The 22828-nt window shown below is 33.0% G+C and overlaps 2 protein-coding genes across 3 annotated transcripts in view; both read right to left on the bottom strand.

Moving 5' to 3' along the window:
• Window positions 1-5786, bottom strand: part of LOC136824836 (uncharacterized) — a 28087-nt gene extending 22301 nt beyond the window's left edge. Inside the window, exons 1-6 of one of the 2 annotated variants that reach the window (XM_067080810.1) lie at window positions 5601-5786; window positions 5222-5357; window positions 1666-1788; window positions 1229-1324; window positions 717-821; window positions 137-313 (exon numbers count right to left, since the gene is read on the bottom strand). In XM_067080810.1, the coding sequence (XP_066936911.1) occupies window positions 137-313; window positions 717-821; window positions 1229-1324; window positions 1666-1788; window positions 5222-5357; window positions 5601-5725 (762 nt within the window). In that variant the 5' untranslated portion in view covers window positions 5726-5786. Of the gene's footprint in view, window positions 1-136; window positions 314-716; window positions 825-1228; window positions 1325-1665; window positions 1789-5221; window positions 5358-5600 lie in introns of both variants that reach the window. The other variant, XM_067080809.1, reaches the window with a different exon arrangement.
• A 150-nt stretch (window positions 5787-5936) lies between these two features.
• LOC136824837 (tRNA endonuclease ANKZF1-like) lies at window positions 5937-22020 on the bottom strand. Its single transcript, XM_067080811.1, has 16 exons — window positions 21745-22020; window positions 19939-20021; window positions 19683-19782; window positions 17084-17283; window positions 16784-16896; window positions 15647-15745; window positions 14319-14367; window positions 13593-13713; window positions 13194-13292; window positions 12832-13041; window positions 11830-12097; window positions 10931-11042; window positions 7412-7510; window positions 7074-7154; window positions 6783-6835; window positions 5937-6437 (listed from the first exon to the last, which is right to left on the bottom strand). The coding sequence occupies exons 1-16, from the start codon at window positions 21962-21964 to the stop codon at window positions 6326-6328; spliced, it is 2019 nt and encodes a 672-aa protein (XP_066936912.1). The 5' UTR covers window positions 21965-22020; the 3' UTR covers window positions 5937-6325.
• Between the last annotated feature and the right edge of the window lie 808 nt (window positions 22021-22828).

The raw sequence follows: 22828 nt of genomic DNA on the forward strand, positions 1-22828 counted from the left end.
ATTGATTTATATAAAGTGAGCACGAATCACGAGATCTTAAAGTCATCAAATACTTGGTGGATTGAAACCCCCCTGGAATATTTCTCCTCGGTGATAGAAAATGTAATTCTTTCACATTTTTCAACAGAAATAATACCTGGATTCTGCATGTAGTTTTCTTTTCGGGGGATGTTTTAACATTGGAGCTTGTAGGTGTCTGTCCATCATCAACAGTAAGAGTACCATCACTGATCCCTTGGTGAGGAGGGGATGCAGCACGGTGTTTCTTGGACTGCTTGTCATTCTCAATTTGTGTTAACACACGCTGACGTTCCTGAATAAAATTCCATTGAGAAAATCAATAAATTTTCCCCTCGAATTTCTTATTAACCTACTCGAGATGTGTATAAATCGTTAGGCAACACTAAAATTAAATTAAGTGTATTAAGTTTTGGTGTGTACTTTTAATTTGACGCTTGGCAATAATGCGATTTTTGGCAGGTATTTGATTTGGCGAATGACAGAATTTGTATAATTTGGTAGGGATTTAATTTGGCCAAAGGGTAAATTTTAGACACTTGTAGATAAAAAATTACTTGGTATTTTGATTATAATCCCCACAAAATTAGGTAGATCTATACATTGAATACAAGAAAAGTTACGTCAAAAAGTTTAGGGGTGCGGTTTTTTTTTAATCACCCTGTAATAATAATTCTTAGAAATAATTACCATCTTACCTTTCGTTTTTCAGCTTGTACTCGTTTCCAATCCTCTGCACGTTTCTCTTTTTGTTTAGCTTCATATTCTTCTCTTTCTTTTCGTTTTCGATCTTTCTCTGATTGCTGCTACCGAAAAAAATCAAAAACTTAAATAAGTAATACGTATACGTAAAGTGTAGGAAGGGAAGAACACTATTTATACAAACGCATTGCAATGTTGTATGAGCACGGAAATTAGGTTACATGGTATCCTGCAGGTGGCGAATATGATATTCAAGGTAAAATCACTGCATCAAATTTTAATTGTAAGTGTGACATCCAGATGGTTCGAGAATGGCATGAAGTTCTATTGACGAAGTGGGAGATCTACAGGGTTCTAAGAAAACTTTCGAGGTTGAGGAGCGAAAGGATAATAAGCTAGCTGAGAGAGTCACTTCCTGAGGGATTTGTTTAAAAAAACTCTTCAAGTCCTTTACACCACCTTTTGACAATAAGCATGAAGAATGTGTGTTGTAAACCTCATTTTGTACCTGATCGTTGGAAGTACTGGAAGATTGGTTGTCATCTGTCAATTTAAAGTGTTGTTTTCGATCGCTCTTTATCTCCTTCAAAATATTCTGTTTCAGCTAAAATTCAAGATGAAAACTATCATTAAATAGAATCCAAATATACAAAGTTGGGGTAAAGAATATGATCAGGTTGTTGGTATCATTTTGCAAAATTAGAAATCAGAAAAAGGTTTTATAGTTTTATTGAACGAAGTTTGTCTGGACATTGAGTTTTGAGAGGAATTGACTTTAAAGTTACGAAACTTAAAATTTCTTTGAAATCAAAGTTATAAGGTAAGAGTCCTTTAGTGGAAGCCTCAATTATTTTTTGTGTGATCTACCTCAAATCAAATACAAGCCAACTTTGCAAAAAAAACTAATTAGTGGATAAAGGCTACATTTAAAAATGTATAAAATACCTTTCTGTCTTCAAGTCTTTGTTTCTTTCGAAGAAGCTCTGCTTGTTTGAATTCACTCTTTTCAAATTCCTCTTGCTCTTTTCGTTGACGTTCATAGCGACTCTTCACTTTACTGCTTTCTTCCTGGAAAAGAGGAACACAATTTTGATAAGAAAAAACGATATAAGAACACAAGGCTTCGATGACCAGAATATTCAGAACGGCTTCACTAACTGCAAAACAGCCAATTTTTTTAGGAAATCGTACAAAAACACTAATAAAATGGTGAAAATAAGATTTAATAAGAACATTTTTAGTCTGAAAACTCAAAAGGTTAAGAACATCCGAAAATTTTGGATATTCTTATCAAAAAAACTGTATCAAGAAAGACATTCTTCAGAACTGACCATCGTCTCATCGAACACGAGAAAAAGTCACACTCACTTTAATTGATGCAAGAGTGGTAAACATTTTAATTCAGACTCTTAGAAAGACGGTATCGTTTTTCGAGACACCCGGCATTAATTAGGTGAAACCTTTTTGACCGATTTTCTTTTATGGATTCCCCTCATTGCCAGAGAAACGAACTATATCATGTTTAAGCAGGTTAAAGACCGAAATCTTTCGAAAACTTAATTTTTTAGCTCAGTTTGGATTACCCCAAATAAAAATGACTACGGAAGCACGGAAAATGTTTTTGTCATACTCTTATTAAAAATATTTTCAAGAAACAGAAAACTACAACTCATTTGGATGGTTTGAAGAGATGGTTATTTTGTCAATTATACTAGCAATTATTTACTGTATATCTGAAATTTTCTAATTTCGATTGATAAAGATGATTTTATTGAAAAGACAAATATTTTATATACGTAGCTGAAAATACACAGAGATTGAAGTCAAACATGACTTGAATTTAAAAGACCAGTGTTTTATTTTCTCGATGAAGTCTCAAATTCCCTAGTTGCTAATATATATTTTGAAAAATCGTTTTTGTCCTTATCATTATTACAAAGATTTGTTCCAGCGCGGTGAAATGGTGCATCGACAATGTACATGGTGTCTGATAGTAATTTATGTTTTGAATATGAAAATTAACATTATTTCACTCATGGAACAAGGCTTATCAGTGCAGACCGTTGGTTTATATTCAGAATGCCGGGACCGAAAGGGTGGGAACGTAACAGAACACAATAAGCTTGCTCGAATCATGAAATGGAATGTGGAGATGATAAGTGGTTCAGAAAATCGGATATTAAGAGAATCTGAAATTCTCAACTTAACAGTGCATTCTTTTGATGTTTGTATGAACGTGACTTTGATGTTGGATATAATCACCACACTGACACTTGGTGAAAAATACGTCTTCAAAGAGGGTAACAAAATCTACAGGGCTTCATCAATTGCTGCAATTTTCACATATATGACACCAGGAATAACAAGTATTTTCAATTCGATAGTACATGGTTTACCCTTATTTTATTACAATTTGGGAAGCGTTTTCGATATTGAATTTGGACTGTATTGTTCGTTTTTATTACAAATAATCGAATCAAACAAATGGAGAAATCTAATGTTGATTTCAATCCGTTCAGATTTAGATTTTCTTTATCACGAATATCATACCAAGAGCATAGAGCTATTCAAGAAGAAAAGGTACTGCCTACACTTCAAAAGTGTTAACTCGACAAATTTGAGCATGAAAAATGATGTAAAGTTTACCAAAGCTTGGTTCGCGAGAAATAAACCTACAATTATTTTGTTTGGTGATCCAACTCGTCAATTACAGTTCATCGAGAGAAACATCGAATTCTTAGATGACTTAAACATTCAATTGCTGGTTCATGATCTGTTGAAGGATGAATACATACAGAGCATCTACGCCACGTACAAAAACTTTCCAAAGTGTATGACTTATATCGTATCATAATGAAAAGTTTAATTAGAAGATATTTGGCACAATCAAACTCTAAGAAGACTGCGTTCGAGTCAGGGTTTTTCTCTCATACGTTAACAAACTATGGTCGTTATATTCAACAGTTTACAAATGCAGATAAATTTGTTGAAAGACGTGAACAATATGCTAGTGAGAGAGGATTCTTCAAAGAGCGGTTAGTCTACATACAAGCTTTAACAACAACAGGGACCACCATGCTTTTCAGGAAAAATAGATATGACTACTCTGATATTACAAAAAATGTTCCCGAAAAAGTAATGGCCAACCATACAGCTCCGCCGACAGAATGTAACCTATCCATCACCTGTAGACCCGGTTTCCACTTAAGGTATGGTAACGTCTACAGTGGGACTACCTGGGGGTGTGAACCATGCCTAGAAAACTTCATTAAACCAGTGTACGGAAAAACTAGTTGCATCCCTTGTGTTGGTATATTAAGTATATCTAATACAGAGCGAACTCAATGTATTGATCCCTACACACGAATCTCAAGAACTGAATTAACAGGGGAAAAGATTTATGCATTGGTCATTTCTGGAATAGGCATGTTTACGACCTTATTAACAATGACCGTTTTTGTTGGAAAAAGAGAAACTCCAGTGATGAAGCTGTCAGATTTTAAGCTCTCTCTGTGTCATATGAGTTTGAATTGTTGCATCTTCACCACTTTATGTTTCTGGCTTATAAAACAAGAGCGAGGATCTGGTTACTGCATAACAAAGATATTAGTTTTGAGCATTGTTTATGTTCTCAGTGTTGGTATACTGTTCGTGAAGTCGCAAAAACTACTTGACGCGTTCCTTACTAAAGTTCGTGTCACTCCAGGGGAAATGAAGCGAGCCCTGGTGCAACAAATATTCACTGTAATCTTATTTGTTACCATAGTTAATGGATCCTTAACCGTTATTTTGATTCAGCATCCTATCAGAGTATTGGAAGTTAGAGACTCAGTAACTCTTACCAAACACCTCATCTGCAACACGCATAATCATATCACTATGGTCATTAGCATCACCATGATTCTACAATTAATGTGTTCATTTCAAGCGTTCAGAGGACGACATTTGCCAAGCGTTTTGAACGACGGGGTTGTTTTGACATTCACCACTTTCATATTAACTGTTGTTTTGTTATTGTGCACTTTCAAAAGACGGTGGAGCATGAAGTCTTCTACATGGGAGCTGTAGCCTCCAATACGTTGATTATAAGTAGCTTAATTTACGGTCTGAAGGCTGTTCGCATGGTCATGTATCCTTATCAAAATACAAGACATTATGTAAGAGAACAGACCTTGATTGAGCTTCAAGATTTGGCAAGATCGAAAGTGGATTCTTTTTCATGATTTATTAGGATGAACAAAAAATGGGCTTTCTTCTTTAAACTGACAGAAATTTATTGATTTTTTATGCAAATTTTCATGTCGTCCTTTTCACAAGAATGTCACCATGATTATGACTCATCGAAGTGGATAATCTCAAAAGTCAGGAAGTCACTACTCGGAGTCTCTAAAGGAAATTAACCTTGAACCGAGTATGATAAAGTAAGAAATTCTTATACGTTAGCAGAAAGATGCATAATAATTACTGAATGTTTGAGAAAATGTTCAGCATGTACACTTACAGAGGGTTGTTGCGAAAATTGTTGCGAGAATATGGAAGAAGATTGTGTTGGTTCAACGTTTGAAGGAGTTGTAACAGTTGTGGTTGCTTGTTGTGGCGATGGTTGCGACGATGGTTCTGAATCAGGATTCATCAATCTGAACACGAAAAATATAGGGATTTTGAATGAATTGAAATTATGATTGTGGTTTTTCAGTACTGTAGTAATAGCACATTATCACAGTAAAAATAAAACATTACAAGGTAAAATTTAGGATTAAAAAAATTCCGAACCGACGATGAGCCTGTCGAAAGTGCGGTATTGAAATAGAGAAATTTTGGGACAACTCTAAATGAAAATTGGTGTCCACATGGAAGATGAAATTTGAACAAGGGATAACCTTTGCACTGCATCTTCAAGCACAGTGATTCCACCATCAATAACTTTACGACAATTTTCATATTCGAATCCCATTGACATCAAAGCCAATAACAATTCCTCTTGGTCCGCAGATGAAGATGCCATTTTTCTTTCAAATTGATTTTCACTTTGTATTTTTTTCTTATTATTTTATTCGAATTTCACTAAAGATAAAATTGCACACAAGATACATTAAAATTATCGTAGTCATTATTAAAACTACATAACAAACGATGGTAACTTGAAAGTTTCAAACATCAAAATCTCTTGTATATACTTATTTCATGTCATCAAGACATAATTACTAAAAAGTAGTGGTCAAAAATCCAAAATCATTTCTATTTTCTGTTTATAAAAAATTTGAAAATATATCTATACAATAAATAATAATTATCTCCAAAATAAAACGAAATATGAAAAAAACTGTGCATTATAATCAAATAACCCTGGATTATAGAAAGGCCAAGACAGAAAGAAACAATTACCCTTAAAATGGGAATCTTTTCACTGACTATCATAAAAGATTTACAACGGAGCAACTGCTTTTATACTTCAAATCTTAAGTTAGGTCAAATCAAACCCTCAGTAGACCCTTATTGATCACTACAGTTGACACTCTCTAATTCGATATCTAATTAGAGAGCACCAACTGTATTGTATAATATGTTTAACAGATATTAAGTATAATGAACTTGTAGTAGCATCTCATTTTCCAATAACTTTTTTATGAGCTTGTACACAATCAATAGTGCAATATTTGAATTCAAATCTATCAAAGGCTTTCTTATCATCCAGCGGATTCTTACAATTTGAACACCTACAATCGAAAGAAAATTGAGTTAAAATTAGCCTCTCATCTTAGAAGCCAAAACGTAAAACATAAAAAAACATTTCCTTTTTTCAGAATTTTCTTGACCGTTCAAATCAAATATATTTATTCTGATAATAAACACATCTATCAGTACTTATACTAGGAAAATGGGAAAACCGGTTCAAGTTTAATAGGTTCGACGAATGACCACATAGTTCTGCTTCTATGACAATATCTTTAACACAATGACTCTCCTTCAAAAACGGAACACTTTCATACATTTACCGCAAAAACTTTAGTTTCACTGAAATAAGTAGATATAAATAAAAAAGGTATCTCAAAAAAGCTTACTTCAAGGAAGATGATAATTGCGATGCGAATCTTCTCTCAGCCATTACTGCTCTCTGTAGAGTACAAACATTAAAACATTACATGCATTAGACTAAAGTAACGGTTAACTATGGAAACCTCTCAATATTAGAAACTCTTTGGTCCAAGTTCAATTCTTAAAATCATCTTTGTGAAGGTTTGTTGCCGAGACAAAAAAACTCATTAGGGAGGGTGAGAGTGAAAGAGTCCTGTTGTAGCAGGTAGTTAACCTCATTCACTAACAAATAGCTTCGAGAAGAATACTTTTATTACCTTTTCTCTGTCCGACAAAGAGTCAAACGATTTCTGTTCTTTTTCCGCACGTTTTTCTTGACGTTCGATTGCTTTCTTTGCCTAAAAAGAAAGAAAGAAAAAAATTAGAGAAAAAAATTATATCATACAAATAACATTAAACAAAAGATTGATAGTGATATTTTAAATCTTCTCTAAAAACATTAATGGAAAATATTTTTTCAAGGAGAGAGGAGATTCCCACGCTGCACTACATCATAATGAATTAGATCTGTGTTCAAATCCAAGCACTTTGACAAAGGGTGCTAGGGGATGTGGAAATTGAAGAAAAAAGAAAAATTAAAGCAATATAGATATACTTTTTGTTTTTCTCGTCTCGCTTTCTGCTGTTGTTTCTTTTTCTCTGCAGCTTTTCGTTGTTGTTCTTGTTCAAGTTCAGCTGTCAGAGGACTTGGTATCTGTCAATATAATGGCAACAATTGAAAATACTGATTTTCTAAGCTAAAGGTTTGTGGGTTGGAGAACTATCGGCTAATACACTTTTGATTTTTAGAAAGGAGATCTAATTTTGTTTCGAAACTGTAAGTAATAGTTATCACACGGTACCGAGTACAATATGGGATATATATTTCGAGTTTAGATTTTTCGTCATATTTTCCGAGCCGAGATTTGTATCTCTTCTTTACGATGGCTCTGAGGGAGAAATTCTCTTTTCCTTTTAAAACAAACAATAGGTTCTATTGTTTAACAAAAGGAGAAGTGAATTTCAAAAGGAGAATTATTTTCACCTTTTGTCAAAAGGAGAATTTTTTTCACTTCACCTTTTGTCAAAAGGAGAATTTTTTTCACCTTTTGTCAAAAGGAGAATTATTTTCACCTTTTGTCAAATGGAGAATTATTTTCACCTTTTGTCAAAAGGAGAATTATTTTCACCTTTTGTCAAAAGGACAATTGTTTTTTTTAGACTAGTCGTCATGCATTTTAACCTTGAATTTTAACCTTAACCTTAATCGTGAGTTGATGAGGAAAAGCTTAGTATTTCCCGTTGTCTTCGGACCATCTTTAATCTGGCGTTTGTACGTTAAACCATGCGGGCCGCGCAACTTATGTAGAAAACAATTTCCTTCAAATTCTACATAGGAGATTCACTTCTATCATTCGGCTTCACTTCATTTTTCCCTCCTCACTCTAAATGCGGTCCGTTTTGTTTCTGGGAAATCTAATAAAGGTTATCATGTCATGGCCTGGCTATTAGCTAGTACTGCAGTTCATATTCAACACGGATGATTGTCCACACACGTGTGCATTCCCCTTAGAATTCCCATTTCCATTTTGTCAAAAGGTGAAGTGAAAACAATTCACCTTTTGTGTTAAATTCAAAAGGAGAAAAAAATTCACCTTTTGATTAAAAGGAGAAAAAATCACATTTTGTGTAAAAAGGAGAAAAAAATTCACCTTTTGTGTTAAAAGGAGAAAAAAGTTCAACGTTTATATTTCACTTCTCCTTTTCATTAAAAGGAACGGAGAAATTTTGAAAAAGAGAATAAAACCGCTTTCTACGATGGCCCCGAGGTTTCTCCACTTCTAAAAAAAGTTCTGAAAGTTTCAAGAAGAGAAGTAAAAATTTAAAGAAGGGAAGTAAATATTTCGAGAAGGGAAGTAAAAATTTTAAAAAGGGAAGTAAAATGTCTTTAAGTATCGAAATTGTGATTAAATTTCTACATTGGCGAGCTGCCAAAATGGTTTTAACCCTTTTTAAATTGTTTAAAGCACAAGACAACGTCTAAAACACGTGATCCTACAATAAAGATTATATAAATATAAGTACTCCAAAGTGTTTTTATAATTTATGAAAAGCTTTATAACTTTTGCTTAAGGGATAGCTTTAAACGTTTAATCACACTAATCAACATAATTGCCATTACAAACATCCTTTGGAGTCTGGTAAGGGGTCTCTCTGTAATAACAATAAACTTTCTACGTCAGGGGTTGTAATCAAAACCACGTGGTATTTTTGTCATTTTTTACTTCTCTTCTTCATTTTTCAAAGCTTGAAAGAGAAGTAAAAAAATCAAGAAGAAAAGTAAAATTTTCAGTGAAGTAATACAAACAAGACGACTTGAAGTCGAAAATTTCGCCTAGAATTTGAACTACATGGGAAAACAAGAAGTAGATGAAGCTAATCTGAAATCTACTTTACATCGAGCCTTGATGAAACAATTTTACAACAAGAACAACGAGGCTTAAAATCGCTAAAAAAATAAGACCAATTTAAGAACAATTGTCGTTTAATTTTTAAAAACTCTCATAAAGTATATGCTTATAAAAAATAGATATGCTCTTATTACACGCCATCTCTTGTTTACTTTGTAAGAACTAATTACCGAAAGGTTTATCACCATCTATCAAGAGTTATTGATTTGATTCTTATAAAGTAAATGCTTATAAGAAAAATAAAAATGCTCATATTGTACATCAACCCTTGTTTACTTTTTAAGAACTAATTACCGAAAGGTATATCACCATCTTTCAGGAGCTATTGATTTGATTCTTATAAAATAAATGCTTATAAGAAAAATAAATATGCTCATATTGTGCGCCGTCCCTTGTTTACTTTGTAAGAACTAATTACCGAAAGGTTTGTCACCGTATATCAAGAGTTATTGATTTGATTCTTATAAAGTATATGCTTATAAGAAAAATAAATATGCTCATATTGTACACCAACCCTTTTTTACTTTGTAAGAACTAATTACCGGAAGGTATATCAGCGTCTATCAAGAGTTATTGATTTGATTCTTATAAAGTAAATGCTTATAAGAAAAATAAATATGCTCATATTGTGCCCCATCTCTTGTTTACTTTGTAAGAACTAATTACCGAAAGGTATATCACCATCTTTCAGGAGCTATTGATTTGATTCTTATAAAGTATATGCTTATAAGAAAAATAAACATGCTCATATTGTGCCCCATCCCTTGTTTACTTTCTAAGAACTAATTACCGAAAGGTATATCACTGTCTATCAAGAGTTATTGATTTGATTCTTATAAAGTATATGCTTATAAGAAAATAAAGAAAAATCAAAACTGTGAAGCTAAAGAGACGCAAAGATATAATGACGTAATCCAAAGAAAACCTGCGAAGATCTTCCGTGGTTATACGAGCGTGTAATTTGTAAATTGATTTTAGTGAGTTTGTCCACCGTATCAAGTACTTTCGTTTTCTAAATTTTCGTCCGATATCACACCATGCCTATCGTAATACTTTCGCTAAGGCGAAATTAAAAAATTACTTCTCTTCTTAAAATTTTTACTTCCCTTCTTCATTTTTTACTTCTCTTCTTGAATTGTCTTTTTCTAGAAGTGGAGAAACCTCGGGGCCATCGTAGCTTTCAGAGCCATCGTACTTCTTCTTTGTTTTGTTTTTCTCTTCCAATATTTTTTTCTTTTACTTCTATTTAGATGAAATCAACATAAAAACATTCGAAAAAGAATCGAATGGTAATTAAAAAGATCAAAAGATCCTTTTCATAAACTCTTTTGATAAGTTGTTGTGTATTGGAAGCAAAGAGAAAACCTTTCTAATCATAAAATTGTACAAAATATGATTTCTCGCTTACCAGACCGTTTTTGAACACGGTCTTGTAATTGTACGGTACAATATGAAATACAGCATTTATGTACGGGTTTTTAGCCAATCAGATTGCTCATATTTTTCATGTTGATGATAAGTCTTTGTAAATTTCGTCAAAATGTACCTCCTTTTTTTTTGAAATCAACAGTTGGAATGTTATCTATTGTTTATGGAAATTAAAGCAATAACACAATTTCATCAGTATTTAAAACCTAGCTAAAACTTTCTGAATAAAATTTTACCTTCGCTTTTTGATAATCATATTTGTCAGGATGGTTGGCCATGTATTTTCGAAATTCATCCCTAGGCTTTTTCGTTGTTGCCAACTCATATGGTACTTTGCCTTGTTTGTTACTAAAGTAAAGAAGCCCAGAGGGCATGAAGGCCCAGCGAATAAAAGTATGAACTGAACAAGACTTGAGTAGCAGAGGGGAGTTGAACCTGGAGTCGCTAATACAAGCCATAGACGCCTTAGACCATTCGGCTTTCTCTTATTTACAACAATAAGAAATAATTCATAATATTTAAATCTTATATACAGAGATGTTTTTTTCCTAACACGTGAACAACTGAACTGTTCACATGATAGAGAAATGTAAAAACAACTTTTTAAAAGAACATCTTCCTAAAGAGAAGAAGGTTTGTTACGGTTTGTTAAATTGTTTTTCTTAAAACACACTACATCTGTTATGTTCTTATAGTTTTAATAGTTAATTGTATTTTCTCCTTTTATGTTTTTAACCAATAAAGACGATTTCAATTGTTTTTTATTCTGTCAATCATGTTCTAACAGCCAATCAAATCCTTCACAATCTGAATTAGCCTGTGCTTGAAAACGCCATATATGAAAACGCGTATCGCCTAGTAAATTGTTACACACTGACACCGGGCAGAATGCTAATGAAAGGCCCAGTACGCTAAAGCTAGCTGGGCCAATAAGAGTAAATAATATTAGATTTCTAATAATCTCTAATAATGTTGATAGAACTTTTAAATGTATAAAAGCTTGTGCTTTAAATCAGATATTGTAAGCTTATTTTCAACTAGTCAGCAACAAAGAGCTTTTAACAATATAGGGGTCACTTTCACCCCAAGCTGATAACTTCAAGTACACACAAGGAGTTAAAAAGAAATCACTTACCTTACACAGGGGTCTGCACCACATTCTAGTAGAAAGTGTATTGCTTCATTATCATTCTGTTTGGAAGCTGCATGTAAAAGAGTTTCTTCCAAATCTGGTGATATAAAATCTAAGTAACCATTGATGAGAAATGCGAATCTCAGCTTTCTTTCATCAGTATCAACATTATCAGAGTTATCGAGATCAGCAGGAAGGAGGAAGGTGGTCAATATTTCTTGTTTATCATCTATTATTGACTTGTGTAGTTTGTTCCATTGAATTTCAAATGCTATAAAATTGAAAGTTATTTCAGTGTTATTCATTATCCCATTTTAAGGAACTAATACCTAGCCAATAAGTAAAAGTTATCAGACGGTACAGAGTACAATATAGGAGGGGTATATTTTTTCGAGTTTAGAATTTTCGTCATAAATATAGAAAAGTCTGAACGAGAAAAATATATCCAATATTGTACGAGTGAAAGTGTGATATAATAACTGGTTTATCATCAACTTGAAAAATATCAACAAACTTTTCCTCTCCATTTTGTCTTTCTCTGTGTTTTGTTTTTTTCACTTCCTGTATTATGGTGAAATCAACATTTAACAATTCAAAACATTCTTAGTTGACCTGATTTGATAACTTTTTTGTGATTTGAGAGGAAAACGAAAACATTTCTGGGAATAAATTTCCGTAAAAGATACACCAAGAAAGTTCAAAATGCGATCTCTCGCTTACCAGACCCCTTTTTTGAACACGGTCTTGTATTTGTATGGTACAATATGAAATACAGCATTTGTGTACGCATTTTTAGCCAATCAGATTGCTTATATTTTTCATGTTGATGATAAGGGTATGGTAAGAATTGTTTTATTTGGCCAGTAGTGTTCAATATCTGTAATTTCTTACGCTCACTACAGAGATATTATCATGTGAAATATATTTCTTGAAAAAAATAAGTTGGAGACATTGATCATTAGACACTAAAAAAAGGCTTCCCTGAAGAATTTAATATCATATTACCGTTCAACACTCTAGGAGGCAGTTTTTCTTTTATTGGCTTCTTTTGATTTTCTTTTCTCTTTTTCAAATGATCTTGTTTCGGAGAGGCTGTTTCTTTGTCAGTGTTTTTATTTTGGTTTGTTTTGACCGGCAACCCCTTCTGTGTTTGTTTTTGAGGTGTTGAATTTTCTATCAAGTCTTCTAAATTTTTTTCAGTTATTGAGCATAGCCCTGAAAATAGAGTGACAGTACCTATGTGATTAGAAATATCCAATGACTATTGATGTTATTGTCAGTATTATGGGAATAGGACGTACAACTAATTGTGTTGTTAATCAACCAACATTATTACACATGTAAGATAGTTCAAATGTAAAAATTACCATAATGATCAAAGGTGGAGAACAGTTGGTGTATCCTTTGAACCTCCTTGAACGTTGGTCGATTTGTCTGCATTGAGATCTTAGAGACTCGTTCATCATCTAAGTGGAGACAAAGTATATTTTCAATAGCTCTCACTTGTTAATGAGGGGAAATCAATTAATCATTTTTAATAAAAACCCATCAAAAATGGACCAAATAAATAAAGAGAAATCTAAATTCATGGTGCGTAATTGATCTCAATCCTCAGAGACTTTAAGTTTGCTGAGACGTGCACGCCTCAAATGATGCAGCATGTACTAGTTTTGAAAAAATTGCAAAAACATGATGAGTTTTACCCAATTTCTCTAATAATAAATTTTTCCATCAAAATATTTTATGAGAGGTAGAATCATACTTACCTCGTTTAACAGGTGTTTTATCATTGAACAAGACATTCATATGATATGATGAGCATTTGTAAAATATTTTGTCAGATGTTTGTAATTCCTTTGTCCATCCTATCAGTAGGTTTTTGATATCCTGGTAGATAAAAAAAATAAATTTTGTGTGAAACTCTTCTTCAGGGAAAAGATTAGACAAAATACATTACTTTGTCAAGTTGACGTACCATTGTGTCTTCTTTTTACTTTGGTAATGTGTAAAGCTGTTTTAACCAAAGGAACGTTACAATGAAACCTCTTTTCTTTGGTGTGACACATAAACATTTTTTTCAATGATTTAAAACCAGAAAATAGGTACCTACAAGACACAGGTCGATTTCTTCTAAGAATGCTTTAAAAAGATGCTTAGCAAGGTATCCCTTACAATAGGTAAAGTCAGAGGTTAGGCTATCCAATGATATACTTTGATATAGGGGATGCTTACGGTGTATAAAATTCCCTTATTTTGGTAACATGTTTCAATTTTTTTTTAAAGGTTCAGAAATCCAATGATTGTTTCAACCTCTCTAGCCATTCAAACTTTTAACTCAAATTTAAAGAAATTTAGATTCAAGTTTCTACAACTGAAAAACAAAAAGAAATGGGGTTACTTTGGGAAGTTTATACACGATACACATCCCCTATATCAAAACATATCAAAGGGGATGTGTGTAGCCTAAAGAAAAATGAAAGAAGGTCTCTTACTTCTGCCAATGCAGCTTCATTATACCTCCTGATTTGACCACCTGCTGATCTACACACAAAAAAGAAGGACATATTATCAAAACAGATAGAAAGAAATATTGTATTGTTTTTGAAAGAAAAACATAGAACGTAGTGGTCTAAGAAAAAGGAAAAGAAACGATTATTCTTTTTTAGAATCAACCTTACAATCTAGTTTTTATATTTATAAAAACTAGATTGCTGACGTGTGGAAAGGAATGTCGGCGTGACTGATCCTTTTGTTTCGATAATAACATCAAAGCGGGAACTTTGATGTTATTATCAGTGTCAAATTTTCCAATTCTTGATTTTGTTTTCGTGCTCATCACTTTAATTCTGAATCACATTTCATGGGAGTGAAGAGATATCGACGCGTTATGTAATGTTATTTGCTATTAGTAATCACGTGTTCAATTCGAATCTATGATCTGTTCCCTCTGATGCCCTTATAACAACCGTATTTTATAAGCACTGAATACTGAAATTCAAATGACAACCACGCAAGAAAGATAAGCAAACGATTGGATCAAGGGTCAAACATTTTGACCCGGAAATCAATTATCATGCTCGCTCACTCGCCGGCTGAAAGTGAAAGTGAAAGTGAAAGTGAAAGTAGTGAAACTGAAACTGAAACTGTCAGTCACCAAACGCAGGCGCAAACGCCTATACCCGTTCTTCTATATCTCAGCCTTGAATAATCACTTGTGGTAAAAAAAAGATTGAAGAAAAAAAAAACTTAAAAAAGTTCTTATTAAGTGATGCTATCATAGCTTATCTAAACCTTACACAGAGAGCGGAGGTAATATATGCTAGTTACTTGTTTGATTGACCTTCATTTTAATAGAAAGAGAATTAAAATAAGAAATTTGAAGAATTGAAAAAATTGACACCCGGAGGGATCGAACTCGGAAACCCAAGCTTATGAGACAGATGCTCTAACCATTTGAGCTAACCACGCTTGGGAAAGTCTGAGGGAAAGCTTGAAGTTATGAGAAAGACAAAGGAAAGAAAGAAACGAGAAGAAAATTAGTTCCCGCTTTGATGTTATTATCGAAACAAAAGGATCATTCACGCCAACATTCCTTTTCACACGTCAGCAATCTAGTTTTTATAAATATAAAAATTAGATTGTAAGGTTGATTCTAAAAAAGAATAGTCGTTTCTTTAGACCACTACGTTCATAGTTAGGTGGGCTTTACTCTAATTTGAAATTATATGATCTTAAATAACAGCTACTATATTATACAAATTGGTTAAAAAACTTTTACCAAGCCCTAGTCATGTTGCTATATCATAAAGGTATTTCTTACTTTGCAACACCAGATTTTTTGTCTTGTACACCCTGAATTGTACCTCTTTTGGCACGCACTGTGTATCTGTGAAACGTTTTATGAGCAATAACTGTTTTCCTGAAAAAATGGTGAAAAAAATTTATTAACATTAGTAAGGGGCCATTCCTTAGGATCCGTGACAACAATTTCCGGAGTGGAATTTTAATCGCTGAGCTTAAAGTTGATTTACTGACCATTGACCATTTGCAGTTTTTCTACCAAGAGACTCCTAAAGCTCCATTTCTCCAATAAACTCGATCAAATACCTCTTTATATTGTCCACTTATATCTTTCCATTTTTTCGCGACTATTTCAAAATTACTCCATGTTTCGTCTGATGGATTTTTCTGTTTTTCCGTACACTTTCTTTCGCAAACAAAACAAACTTTGCTATGACCAGCGCTAAATTTCTTCATCCCAAACGAACTTGATGCACCCTCTTCGCATTTTTTGTCGCGGTTGTTAAAAAAAGAAAAGAAGCCATGGCATTGAAATGCAATGCATAGACTTCTTTTTTAAGACCTTGCTTGGACGAGTTACCGAAAAGATATACGCTGGTTTCAAGAGGACAGGAACAATTTTTTAAGTATAGCGGAATGTATTCATCATTAATATAGACTTCTTTTGACGTCAAATTTATAGGTTCGACCTATTTCACCTACCCTACTACGAATCGATATAACTCGTTGTAAGTTTATTTTCGAACCATAGTTGTGAGTTGATTTGAAACCAGGATAGAATTTCCAATCGAATGGTATATAATATGCTGATATTCCGAGATATCGCTCTTAAGTGAATTTTTGACTTGGGCCCAAAAGGGGTAATTTCCAATTTTGGCCCAAAAGGGGTAATTTCTGATTTTGGCCCATAAAGATTTTTGCTGGACCTAAAAAATTTACTCCCTCTCAAAAAAGTTTTGAAATAAATTGTTCTTTGAAATGAAATCATAAAATTCCACTCGGGAAATTGTTGTCACGGATCCTAAGGAATGGCCCCCTACTAGATGTGACTTTTCTAATAAAGAGAAAAGTTAGCAAGTGGAGTTCTGGACTATTAAACTGAAGGTCAAGAGTTTGGCTGCGGCTCTTTCAAAATATAATATTGAAAAATACTTACTTGTCAAACACAGCAGCTGCAAAATGACCACCAGATATCAAAAGATAGGTCCAGATACAACTACTCTTACATTGCTTGATGACAGAAAATGACTTTTGATATGCTTCTTCTGGCTAAAATAAAGAAAGCTTTCTCTGAGTTTTTTCTATAATTTGGAAAAATACTAGTTTGACTAAATAAAAACAGTAAATGTGACCACAAAAAAATATGACGAAACTTTATCTTTATATTTGTTTGACCTCATCCGGGGAGGGGAAGTTATTTCGGGTGGATTGAAATAAGAAGGAGTATGTTATAAACCTGATTTAGAACACCCCTGTGAAAGGATACAAGCATTAGATCTTGGGTGATATAAAACTTTTTGGTTGGGTGCATGGAAAATATTGACGTTTCTTCTTTAATTTCTACATCACTCATTTGTCGAGTGATGGCCGAAGTGGGTTCCAAATCTTCCTCTTCATCGTCATCGGTATCTGAACCAGAAATACTGGAAAGTTCCCCTGAAAAAAGTACATTATGTATAACGTAGTGGTCTAAGAAAACGGCTATTCTTTTTTAGAATCAACCTTACAATCTAGTTTTTATATTTATAAAAACTAGATTGCTGATGTGTGGAAAGGAATGTCGGCGTGACTGATCCTTTTGTTTCGATAATAACATCAAAGCGGGAACTAATTTTCTTCTCGTTTCTTTCTTTCCTTTTTCTTTCTCGTAAGTTCGCGCTTTCCCTCCAAGTCTTCAAGCGTGGTTAGCTCAATTGGTTAGAGCGTCTATCTCACAAGCATGGGCTTCCGAATTCGATCCCGCCGGGTGACAAATTTTCCAATTCTTGATTTTGTTTTTGTGCTCATCACTTTAATTTTGAATCACAATTCACGAGAGTGAAGAGATATCGACGCGTTATGTAATGTTAATTGCTATTAGTAATTACGCGTTCAATTCGAATTTATGATCTGTTCCCTCCTAGTGAGGAGTTTAATACCCTTATAACAACCGTTTTTTATTGAACTGAATGACGACACGCAGAAAGATAAGCAAACGATGGATCAAGTGCATTTGACCGGAATCAATTATCATTCTGTCTTTAAGTATAAAACGAGAATGATCGAGAAGAAGTTATTGACGATTCTCTTATCGCTCGCTCACTCGGCTGAAAGTGAAAGTAGTGAAATGAAACGGAAACTGTCAGTCCACCAAACGCAAGCGCACGCCTATTCCCGTTCTATATCTCAGCCTTGAATATCGCTTGTGGTAAAAAAACGATAGAAAAAAAAACTTCAAAATTCTTATTAAGTGAGCTCTCTCTATTAAACCTTACACAAGAGCGGAGGTAATATATGCTAGTACTTTGATTGACCTTCATATTTGGAAAAATTTGACACCCAGTGGGATCGAACTCGGAAGCCCATGCTTGTGAGATAGACGCTCTAACCGATTGAGCTAACCACGCTTGAAGACTTGGAGGGAAAGCGCGAACTTACGAGAAAGAAAAAGGAAAGAAAGAAACGAGAAGAAAATTAGTTCCCGCTTTGATGTTATTATCGAAACAAAAGGATCAGTCACGCCGACATTCCTTTCCACACGTCAGCAATCTAGTTTTTATAAATATAAAAACTAGATTGTAAGGTTGATTCTAAAAAAGAATAGCCGTTTTCTTAGACCACTACGTTGTATGTAAGATGGTTATATACTAATCACTTGGTAAACACAGGAATAAGCACGAAACCAGAAAACGAAAACCAGAAGATAGAATAAAATCTAAAAAAACTAACTTTCGAAACCCATATCATAGGCTTTTAAATACTTTTTTTTAAAGAGAAATTAATTTCTCTTGTCTTATCCACCTTTTTTGTTCAATTTAAAAAGTAAAGTCTGTCTCAAAATAATTTGCAGCTGAGAAAAAAATGGCTGTAACTTTTGATAGAATTCGATCAAGTTACGATTTTGTGCTCATTGAAAAGATATTTGGGAATAGAATATGATCAAGCAAAAAAAATTGGAAAAAAAGAAAAATGAAAATGAGAAATATAGAAGAAAAAAATCAACTTCTTCTAGAAATGTGGTATGATTACCATTTTCACAGGAGTGATTCTTTAATCTTAGATCATCATCACTGTGGAAAAATCTTTCAAAAATATTCATTCAATCAAAAGATATCAAACAAAATTATTACTGGTTGACTCTATAAAGTAGTAAAAAACAACAAAAAAACAGCCTTTTGTCGATCAACCAACAACAAACTTTCTTTGATATTTTTTGATTGAATAAATATTTTTGAAAGATTTTTCCACAGTGATGATGATCTAAGATTAAAGAATCACTCCTGTGAAAATGGTAATCATACCACATTTCTAGAAGAAGTTGATTCTTTAATCTTAGATCATCATCACTGTGGAAAAATCTTTCAAAAATATTCATTCAATCAAAAGATATCAAACAAAATTATTACTGGTTGACTCTATAAAGTAGTAAAAAACAACAAAAAAACAGCCTTTTGTCGATCAACCAACAACAAACTTTCTTTGATATTTTTTGATTGAATAAATATTTTTGAAAGATTTTTTTCTTCTTCATTTTTCATTTTCATTTTTCTTTATTTTTCAATTTTTTTTGCTTGATAATATTCCACTTACAAATATCTTTTCAACAAGCACAAAATCGCAACTTCATTCAAATTCTATCAAAAGTTACAGCCATTTTTTTGTCTCAGCTGCAAATTATTTTGAGACAGACTTTAATCACGCTTTATAAGTTACTCCAACAACACAATAAGTAGTTAGATTTGAAGTTGATCATTAGGGTAATTAGAATATCAACAGTTTGATAAAAATAAAAAACAGTTGTTCACTTCCTTTCAAATTACATTTAACCTCTTTTTTTATTTTGAGAAAATAAATACCTGAAACTTGTTCTTCGAATTCATCTTCAGTCAATAATGGCTTTCCAAGACACTTCTGTTTGATATTATATCTATGCCAATCAAGCTTGAAATGCTCTCTCTGAGAAGGAAAAAAAAAGATAGTGGTCCTTGTGGCTTTTTTCTCTCAGTTGCCACAAAAACTTAAGAAAATCTTAATCCATTAGATTGATCACGCTGGATTTTGACAGAGATGGAACAAAACAACATCTTGAACCTTGGAAATTTGAGACAATACCTGCAAGAATGGGGAATCAAACCAAACATCACAAGTGGTACATGATACTTTGAGTGGCACTTCTCCTTCTGAATTTTTGGAGCCTAAAAGAGTTTTATGTAAATGTAATATGGGAATATTAAGGAGGCCATGTCAAATCAAAATAATGTTTATTGTTTCATAAATAAAAATGAAAAAAATCTGTGTAGGTTATATTTTGAACTTGTGAACTTTGAGATAAGAAGATAGTAGAAAAATAACAAACAACAATGGATTACAGGCAGGTAAATAAATTGTGTCTTGACAAAGGCAAAAACAAAAATCATTTTCCAAAAGAATTCTCACACTTTTTTTGAACTAAAATATATAACATTTTATTAAAATGAACGTGAAAGGGTGTTGTGATGTGAAGAGAATTGATTTGAGAAGAAGTATTTATGTTTTTAGATGTTATATTTCATGAAACCACAGTTAACATGTTTCGGCCATTGGGCCTAGTCATCATTCAGGCTTTCATAACATTTTATTACATACCTGTAGACAAGAAAGCAAAACTTTTATGCTTTCTGGAAAAAACTTTTAGCTTTTCAAGCCTAGTTGTCTGAAATATTCAGTTAAAAAAAAAAATTCTCTGACAGCACGAAAAAAAAATTCTTTTTTGTGGTGACTTTCAACAAAGTTCACCTGGCTGATTTCCAGAAACAAGACATTCTATTGTCTATTTCATGAACAAACTTGACTTTTAGAAAATTATTAAAAAAGAAAAATATTTGAATCGCTGTGCATCGCTTGACTATTTACATAATTCATGTTTTGTTTTTGCCACTAGGAATATAATAAAACTAGCCGGTTGCACGCCGGTCAAGCTGTAGCTGAACGCACTAAAAGTCCTTTGTATGTTGAAGCTGGCTTAAAAAGAACAATCAAATGAAAGAAAAATCTCTTCAAATTTTGACTCTAGCCCTCCCCCAGAGATCTTTTTCTTGCTTCGCTCGCATTAAATACGCCGACCAGTTCTTGATAATTTGGAAAAATTGTATGTCATATTAAAGAGGAGTCAAATGTAGAAACGACAATTCTTCAGAAAAACCAGGGAAACCACAAGGAATAGTGCAACTCTTTGTTTTTATCTGATTTGAAAAAATAAATTAGTCAATTTTGAAAAACCCTTGTCATAACTTTTCAAATTTAAACATGTAAAATGACGAACACAGTTTTTAACAGTATCGACCACTTGAATGTTTTTATATGAAGAAAGAGGTGAACTAATTTTTTATTTTTTCTCTTGCTTTTCATCGCCCTTTGAATGCTGTTGTTGTTTGACAAACTTTTTGATTTTTATGTTTTGATTTACATTTGAAATGTTCTTTTCTATGAAAGAAACTTGTTTCGTTTTGAAAAGAATTTGAATGTCATTAATAAATACGATCGTTAAATAAATTCGAAAACATTTCAAACAAAAGAAAAGAGAAAAACAAAGGGACGGGCAAGCCTAGGCAAAAACTAAAATTACTAAATGTAGAGAAGCCTTAAATTTAAAAACAAAGACTGAATAGAGTCTAAACCAGGCTCTATCCGATCTATCAACCAACCCAAAGCTATCGAGAACAAAAACATTGCTTGCGAAAACAAAAGTGACACACAGAAAACAGACTACGGCTATTAACATATAGACATATATTCAATAGGTTTTCGTTAGTAATTGGATTTGTTAACCCTCGGTGATGTATTTAATCACATAATCATCGTACCTTTACATCACCTTGGGTTAATAAATCTCAATAACTAACTTTTACGTTATTGAACGTCTGCTTAATATCAACCCACCTGATAATTGAATATTGTTTGAATGTTGACTTGCCACTTCCTCTCCATCATCATCACCATAAGAGAAAATGAACTCATGTCCCACTTGCTCTGGGCTTTGAGGAGTGTTACTTTGTCCAGTATACACTTCAAGATCCTCTAAGATTCTATCTGATGTAGAGTTAAACAGGCTGAACTGCGTTGAACAAGGAAGAATTTTCTGAAAGGCTTTAACATTCATCTTTTGGCTGATTTCTGTCCTTTTTCTCAAAATAAAAAGTTAATAAAAGCATTTCATACATTCTAACCCAATATTTGGGTTCCTAACATCCAGAGAGAGAGGCCAAATGATTTCAAACCCTTGGAAAAAAATTGATTTTGTATTGGAAATATTTCTTTATACACCCTCCTCGTGATAACACCTGCTATTCTCATCCTGTGTTTGAAAATAAGCCTTTATTCAATTTGACAAAATGTTGGAAAAAACATCTGCATCTGTTATGAGCACTTTCAAGTTTCAGAAAGTAACTTTTTTATTCAATTGAGCATAACTAATGATTCCATATCTAATGAACCTTTTTGTGGTGCACCCGGTATAAACATTGCATGTGGAATACTTTTGTCAATGTGTATATTATGTGTCAACTATGTAAGAATTGTATTGTATTATTAAAAACTAAACACACAGTATTTCCTAAGCTGTATGTCAGCTTTGTAAATACCGCGTTACAGAAGCAACTGAGAAGAAAAGACCACTTTCGTCTTTAATGATATATAAAAATTGCATGGGGAATACTTCTGTCAATGTTTATGTGTCAACTATGTATGCATTTTATTGCTGGAAAAGAAAAGAGAAAAGAGGTAAGTTTAGCCTAGCTTAATTGTCAACTATCAGGGGGAATTAAAAGAATATGAGAGCTTATTTATATAAAAAACAAAACAAACAGTATTTCCTAAGCTGTATGTCAGGAGGCGTTTTTTACCAGAGCTTACTGCTAAGCAAATTTATGAGCAAAGCAGTTTTGGTACATTGTGTACGCAGGTACCTTTAAACTTCTATCCCAAGGGAAAATTATGGTACCCTAGGAGTGAACAACAAAATAGT

Source organism: Clytia hemisphaerica, unplaced genomic scaffold (assembly GCF_902728285.1).
Source record: "Clytia hemisphaerica strain Z4C2 unplaced genomic scaffold, Clytia hemisphaerica genome assembly, whole genome shotgun sequence".
In the NCBI taxonomy this organism is placed as follows: Eukaryota; Metazoa; Cnidaria; class Hydrozoa; order Leptothecata; family Clytiidae; genus Clytia; species Clytia hemisphaerica.

What these genes read in the sequence shown, in the direction of transcription:
- LOC136824837 (XM_067080811.1), bottom strand. Translation starts at nt 21,964, where the DNA reads ATGAATGTTAAAGCCTTTCAGAAAATTCTTCCTTGTTCAACGCAGTTC. An exon ending in CTCCACCTTTGATCATTATG is followed by an intron (nt 13,042 to 13,193) that starts GTAATTTTTACA and finishes CTCTATTTTCAG; the next exon opens with GGCTATGCTCAATAACTGAA. An exon ending in CGAGACGAGAAAAACAAAAA is followed by an intron (nt 7,155 to 7,411) that starts GTATATCTATAT and finishes CTTTCTTTTTAG; the next exon opens with GCAAAGAAAGCAATCGAACG.